General features: G+C 27.7%; 1 protein-coding gene and 1 long non-coding RNA gene across 2 annotated transcripts; both read left to right on the top strand.

The window, feature by feature from the left end:
• The first annotated feature begins 290 nt into the window (after positions 1-290).
• Positions 291-850, top strand: LOC137832995 (uncharacterized). The gene is made up of 2 exons (XR_011084640.1): positions 291-573; positions 672-850. It is a non-coding gene; the product is annotated as an uncharacterized lncRNA (long non-coding RNA).
• Positions 851-6,464: 5,614 nt separating this feature from the next.
• On the top strand, positions 6,465-7,580 carry LOC137823448 (uncharacterized). The gene has a single exon (XM_068628591.1). It carries the CDS (start codon positions 6,465-6,467, stop codon positions 7,578-7,580), a length of 1,116 nt encoding a protein of 371 aa, XP_068484692.1.
• Positions 7,581-7,809: the final 229 nt, after the last annotated feature.

Here is a 7,809-nt window from a genome sequence, read left to right as displayed (position 1 = left end):
GTTCATATATAATACATATCATTCAATCACATAACATTTAAAAAAATCATTCCATTCAAAAAAAAATTTCAACATCAAATGTAACTGAATCGTGAAACAATATTAAAGTAATAAAATATGCAGAACGTGTTTTAGCCCGCCCTATACATAATCTATTCACAAATTTAATGAGACATAAATTTACACTCTTTTTGACACCTATTAGCAGAGAAAGTTACTTTGAAGACACTTATTTTGCCTTTAAATTGATACACGTTTTTCCTTAAAACGCAACCCTCATTTATACAAAACCTTGATCTAGAGTGTAGAGAGTTAGAGTAGTTTTCGGGGATAAGATGATGAAAACTAAGAGAGTTGCAATTTTGATGATGATTATGTTGGGTTTTGTACAAATTCTAAATATTGAGGCAAAACTTCCCTGTCCAGCAGAATGTGCTCTAGCATGTTTTGCTTCAGAACTTCCCTATCCTGAATGTTTTGCAAAATGTATTGCAAAATGTAATAACGGATCTACGATTGCCTTCAATTGTATTTCAAATTGTGGAGTCAACAAATCTGTCACCATCAATATTGGTATTTCTTCTTTAATCACATTCACATCTCTTTAATGTTTTTATTATTTTTTAATTTAACTCTTTTTCATCTCATTTACAATGGCTTTTATGTTTCAGATGGTCGTGGTGTTGTCACTGGTGTGGTTGATTCTTGCTTGCAAAAGTGCCCGAACTTGGAAAAGTAATTGTAGGAAAATTGGAGAGCGAAAATTAGACATGTTATTTTACATGTTTGTAATAAAATTATGAAAACAAATTCATAATAATATGTGCTCTAATTTGTACTGATTTAAAAATATTACCAATTCTCTATCAGGTATCACCAAATCTATAACGATCAAAATTTGTTACTTGATGAACTTGTCATAAGATTGATTCTCGATCCAACTTGCATTTTGAATGATTCTTAATGTTGAACAATTATTTTTAAACCAATTGGTTTAATTAATATAAACGAGAGTCTTGTAAAAATCTTGGTATGAACAAGAAGTTTAATTTCCAAAAATAATGTTTAAATTTAATTCTTATAAATTAAAAAAAACGCAGTTGAGAAAAAAAATGTTTCGCACCGGCACGATCTTTAAAAAAATCTCTAAAATATAATAATTCATTGTCATTAGAGAAAATAATAAAAAAAAATAAAAAAAAAATAAAATAATAATAATGTAATAATATCATGTGAAATCTATTTACATTATAATAACTAGCGAGAACACATACACTTCCACATATGTACACTCGTATTTTTATTTTTTATTATTATTATATATATATATTTATATATTTAATTAAATGAAATATAGATTTATGTATATCTGTATGTATGAGAGACACAAACAACATGAGAGTTGTGTTATTGGGATTCAAGAAATTTGAAAAAGATAGATAAAGTGAGGAAGAATAAAGAGAGAGAAAACTGTGATAAAATCCCAAAAATTCAAATTGAACCGTTCATGAAATTTGAAGAAATTGAGATATATTTCAGAAAATTAAATTAAAAAAAAAACTGTTTTACATTGAAAACAAAACTGGTTTTGATAAATTTTTTAATATGTTTAAAAAAAAATAAAAAATACGCACATAATAAATTAATAAAATTAAATATTAATATAAGAATAAAATAAGAAAAAAAAAATAAAGAAGTTAGAGACCGGAATCCCCTTTATACAAAAAAATTAAATTAAAAAAAATTATTCTACATTCAAAACCAAACTACTTTTAATAACTGTTTTAATATGTTTTAGAAAAAATAAGAAAGAACACAATATTTATAATACAATAATAAAATTAAATATTAATAAAAAAATTAAGAACATCTTTATATATAAGTATAAATAATTCTAATTGTTTAAATAAAATGTACTAATTCTTGTTGAATTGTTTAAAAGTAACGGTAACTTTAAATACTTTGAGCAAAGCTCATTAAATATTTTTCATTATATTTATTAAACTTAATGAATATAATATATTTCATAAATGCTATATTTAATTAAATTATTAATGCGAAATATATATTAAGTGTAATAAATAACATTCGTTAATGTTTACATGAATACTAGCTTAAAGCATTATATATATTTGTTATTACTTAATGTTCATCAATAACTTATTAAATTAATGTATTAAAGTACATTAAATGCTTATTATTGCATTTTTGTTTTATGAATACACTCCGTTATTTCGTTCATAGTTATTTAAGGGTTTTTCACTATAATTAAGAATAACTTTAATTTTTAATATTTTTAATGTAATTTTTTAGTGTGTAGTATCTCAAACTTAAATTTTGGAGGGTGTTTATAAATTTTTCAGGTGAGGGAAACTAGTTTTATCTTTCAGTATAACACTAGGTTAGAAGATTTGAATGTGAAAATGACATGGTCACAAATTCCAAATTTCTTGCATGATTGTTTGTTATATAAAATAGATGTTAATTGATGAAAACTGCTTGAAGTTTATTAATTTAAAAAGTAGTTGATAAATTTGATTATTTTAGTTTATTGTATATATTCGTGCATCACAATTATGATGCACATACTCTCTCACCAACACACTTGTGCATTCATTTTCCATTCAAATTGGTCAAAGAGATTCCTTAATCAAAGTCAGGAATCTCCATGCGAAGATGTAATGACAGTGTATGCAACTCTCTAACGTAAATAAAGTAAGGGCACGTTGATCTTTACATCTTATGTGGCTTTCAACAAAATCCACTCTTATTTCTCTTCATATTTGAGAGCATCCTAAATCCTCCATATTTTCATTCCCTTTCATCCTCACTTCCCCTCTCTCAGGAATCCATATGCGACTACAATACCACCCTAAATCAAATACAATGTAAATTATTTGTGAATGAATTAGTAAATTGTTTATTCTAATAGAAAATATTCTAAGTATGAGAGAATGAGAACTAATAGTTTAAATAAAATCTTTAAATCATAGATATTTTTATGGAAAGTTTTGATGGTCCTGGTTTTATATGAGTATAGTTATGACATACTCGTAAGATTTTGTAAATAGAGTGGGGTGCCTACTAAGCCTATGACATTAAGAAAAAGATGAAGAGCAAACATGTGACAAAGAAAAAAAAAACAATAATATTCATGAATAAATATAAAAAAAAAATTACACTACTGATTATATTTGAATTGACAAATTTCGTTAATTCACATAAAAGTGAGTTTTTTTTATTTAATTGTTAATAACCAATAATATATGTATATATTATGAAAGAAAAAAAATTAGAAAATATAATTTTAACAAAATATTATATTGTTAATAAATTTATATTAACTTTATTGTTAAATTATAATTATTTATGTTAATTTGAATTTATATGTATATAAATGATATTAAATTATTTAAAACTAAAATAAACTTTAGTTTTAATGATAAATTTTAAAAAAATTATAATTCAATTGAAAAGTATTAAATAATATAATATTTAATAAAACACTAAAGAATGAAAAAATAGGTGTTTTTCTCACAAGGATAATGGTAGATAAATAGGTGTGGAGGTGGAGTTACGAAACGGAGAAAGTTGAATGATGGATGTGAGAGATTGGTCGGGTCACGTGGGCATGAACTTCACGGTGACCTGACGTTGGTGTTTCAGAATTAAAGAAACTGTACGGACGGGTCCACACGGAACGGAGGAGCGTATGGTAGTCATCAAGAACATCTTAGACATTCTTCTTTTTTAATTTACAAAATATGCCTTTTAATTGTGGTTCTCAACCATTTTTTAATGTCTTAAAATAAAGCATTTAATATAATTCTTTGAGGTTCTATAATACAACATTTTTAATTAAGATTTTGTATTATATTATTTAAAATATAATATTTTATTTAGTTTTTCTCTAATAATAATATATCTTACTTTGGAAATAAATTTTTGTTACTTTTATAATTTAATTTTAATTGCCATGAGGTTGTAAAGAATATTGTTCTTGATATTTAAGAATTCTTTCTTCAAGTTGTAAACCTTCAAAGTTGTTCTAATATGATATATTGTAAAAGTGATATAAAATTTCAAGTAAACTATTTGCACTAAAATACTCTTGATTTCCTTTCTTTTTTAATATAACATTTTTTATAAGATCTTAAAAATAGTTCAGTTTTTTAACATTAAATAATCAACAAAAACATAAAATTTCTATCTCTATAGACTAATATATTACATAATCCCTAAATTTTGGATCTCCAAGATAATAAACTAATGGAAAATTTGATTTTTTATACTAAAATAAAATTAATTTGATAAGTTAATTAATAAATAAATAAAAATATTAAAAAATTATTGAAATGAATAAATCATCTTACACGAATTTATTAAAATATAATTTCACTTAAATCATATCATCTGTTTTCAAATACATTAATGTTTTATTTGTATTGGGAAGTGGAAAGTTAAGTATGTCAAAGATGAAAGTGTGAGGAATTGAAAAGAAAGTGTGAAAAAAACTTACTATGTTTGAATTGGGGTATGTTAGACTGAATATGTGAATAAATTTTATCGAAGTTTGTTAGTGATGTGATGATTGTGAGAAAATTTTAATTTTTGTTAAATGTGTAAAATGTAAATTTAAAAATTTAACTTTATCTTTAAAATATTTAAATAATAAAATATAAAATATTTTTTAAAATAATTTAACTAAACTTTTATATAAAAAAAATACAAGTCTCTTATCATTTTTAAACATAATTTTTTTATAAAAAAACTATAAATAATATGATGCTGTGATTGAAAAAAAAATTAAAATTTTCAAATTCATTTAATATATAAAAAATTTAATTAATTATATATAAATAATATTATTTATTATTATAATTTTTTTATATAAATAATTATATTTATTATTATTATTATTATTAATATTTGGGTATGTAGAATTTATTTTCAATAAAATTAAAAAATTTAAATGATTTTAATTAATACTTATTATCATTATTTTAATTTTTTTAACTAATATTATTATTTTATAAATTAATTTTAAATATTATTATTATTATTTTAATATTTTAATATTTATATTATTAATATAGTTACTTTTTTTATTAATATATAATTGCATGTATTTTTACGTGGCTTTCTTTTTTTCTCCTTATTTTTCTGCTGTTAATACACCTCTAATCTAAACAGACTCTAAAACTTCACTATAAAATCGTTCACCCATTTTAAAAAATTTAAAACTTGAACATTTGGATAATTAACCTATAAAATTATTCTATTTTCATATGAAAATGAGAAAATTCAGCATAATGAGTAGTGGAATTTTTCATCTACTTCCTCAACCATCACCACACAATTGTCATTATAAAGTTTTATGGTAAGTTGAGTCAGTCCCCACTATTGCTTGCGACCAATGGTACACACTACCATCTCACTCCAACATAATTCACTTATTTATCCTCTTTTCTCGTTCAAAAAGAGGATCACAAAACAGTGACACATTCATCTACCCCACTTTTTACCCCAATAATTCATCATTCTTCACAATCACAACAGTCAGAATTTAGATTTTGAGTAGATAGATGACCCAAAGTGAGTGTGATCATGGTGGGTGTGGATCCACCATCAAATTCAACCAATCCACTCCATGATTTTAGCATTTGTCCATCACATTTTACACTAGCTACCACCAAATGCAATGCCTCCGATTTGACTAAAGATTTCATCTCTGTTTTAATCAGTTAGATTTTTTTGTTCTAACATGATGGGATTTATGTGCATGATTCCTTTCATATACCTTTATCACATTCCTTTTTCATATAATGCTATCTCATAAGTGACTCGAAAAATTTACATTAATGGACTAGTTGTTTACTAGATTGATATTATCGTGTTTTTTTTCTTTTTCAAACCACGCATGCACGTACGTAAAACAGATCACATGTTCAATCATATTGAAATTAGAGAGAGGTTGGCTTACTGTGCATGATTGGAAATCGGAAAGACAAGATTCAACTTTAGGTCATTAATAAATTTAATTTTTTGTTAATTAAGCTTAAATCCCCTTTTGTTCTTATACTTTTTCAATTTCTAACAAAAATAAATATACATAGTAGCATGTTTAGCACTAAGTAACTTATCTCTTAGAATATCAATAATAATGTCTAATTGTAAGGTTTAACATCTTATCATACATATTTTATGTTAATAATTAAATGGTACATTATGGTTTATTAAATTTGTAATATTCGGCAAAACTATTAATGTAATGTTAGTTGGGAGGTGGGACGAAGGCCAAATACGTGAGGAACACTATAGCTCACGACAATGTGGAGGTGGTTTGTTTGCAGGAAACAAAGTCAGTAGAGTTCTCAGACATTAGGTGTTTCTCATTGTGGGGGAGCAACGAAGTAGGATGGATCCATAATGAAGGGTGCAGAAGTGCTGGAAGCTTGCTTGTAATGTGGAATAAGCAAGCTTTCCAGTATGAAAGCCATGTGGTAGGTACAGGGTTTATTATGATTTTCGGGTTGCACACTAAAGCCAATCTGAGATGCGCAGTGGTCAATGTATATGCGGCATGTAATATAGGCGAGAAGGAGTCACTATGGGAGGGACTTACGACCCTTATGAGTACAAATCTGAATTGGGCATGGTGTTTGTGCGGAGATTTTAATGCTGTGAGGTGTGAAAGTGAAAGGAAAGGTGTAAGTGAAAGGGGCAGTCAGAAGAAAGAGATAATAGGCTTCAATAACTTTATTGAAAGCAACTTTCTGGTGGAATTACCATTGGTGGGCAAGAAATACACGTGGTATAGAGCAAACGGGACAACAAAAAGTAGACTGGACAGAGTATTGGAGTCAGAAGAATGGTTGCGGAAATGGCCAATGGCTAAGCAATACATTTTGCCAAGGGAGGTGTCAGATCACTGCACCATAGTAGTAAAGTGTCAGTCAAGAGACTGGGGACCCAAGCCGTTTAGGACAATTGATGCATGGCAGATGGAACCAGGGTTCAAGGAGATGGTAAAAGCTAAGTGGAGCGCATACGCAATCCAAGGAGACAACATAATAAAGGTTAAAGACAAGTTGAAATGCCTTAAGTGTGACCTCAAAGTGTGGAATAAAGAGGTGTTCGGACATATGGAAACTGAGAGGAAAATAATGTTGAAGGAAATAGAGGATCTTGATGCAAGAGATGCCGTAGACAACCTGGACGACCATAGCAGGGAGAGGAGGCTGGATCTCATTGGTAAAGTGAGAGTGGCTAATAAGAAAATAGAGTCTTTGGCTAGGCAGAAAGCTAGAACCAATTGGCTAGTGCATGGGGATGCCAATTCTAAGTACTATCACTCGGTAATTAGATGGAGGAGGCTTAGAAATGAGGTAAAAGGAGTACACGTGGGAGAACAAAGGTCTGAGGAGCCAGAGGTGGTAAGAAGGGAAGCAAAAGCCATGTTTGAAGAAAGATTTCAGGCTCGTTATGATTTTGGGGTACGTTTAGATAACGTTCAGTTCAAGAAGCTCTCTAAGGAGGATAGTGAGAGCATATCTCTAATATCACACAAGAAGAGGTGAAGGAGGCGGTGTGGATGTGTGAAGGGTCTAAAAGCCCAGGTCCAGATGGGTTTAACTTCAATTTTATTAAGCATAATTGGGAAGTCCTCAAGCACGACGTTCTTACTGCAGTCCAAGCATTTCAGGAATCTGAAAACATACCGAAAGGGTGTAACGCGTTGTTTATAGCTTTGGTTCCTAAAGTAAGGGATCCAACAAAGCTTGATGAGTATAGACGTATCTCATTAGT

Source organism: Phaseolus vulgaris, chromosome 11, assembly GCF_000499845.2.
Source record: "Phaseolus vulgaris cultivar G19833 chromosome 11, P. vulgaris v2.0, whole genome shotgun sequence".
In the NCBI taxonomy this organism is placed as follows: domain Eukaryota; kingdom Viridiplantae; phylum Streptophyta; class Magnoliopsida; order Fabales; family Fabaceae; genus Phaseolus; species Phaseolus vulgaris.
The sequence above is the reverse complement of the archived record's forward strand: the minus strand, read 5'-3'. Positions and strand labels throughout refer to the sequence as shown.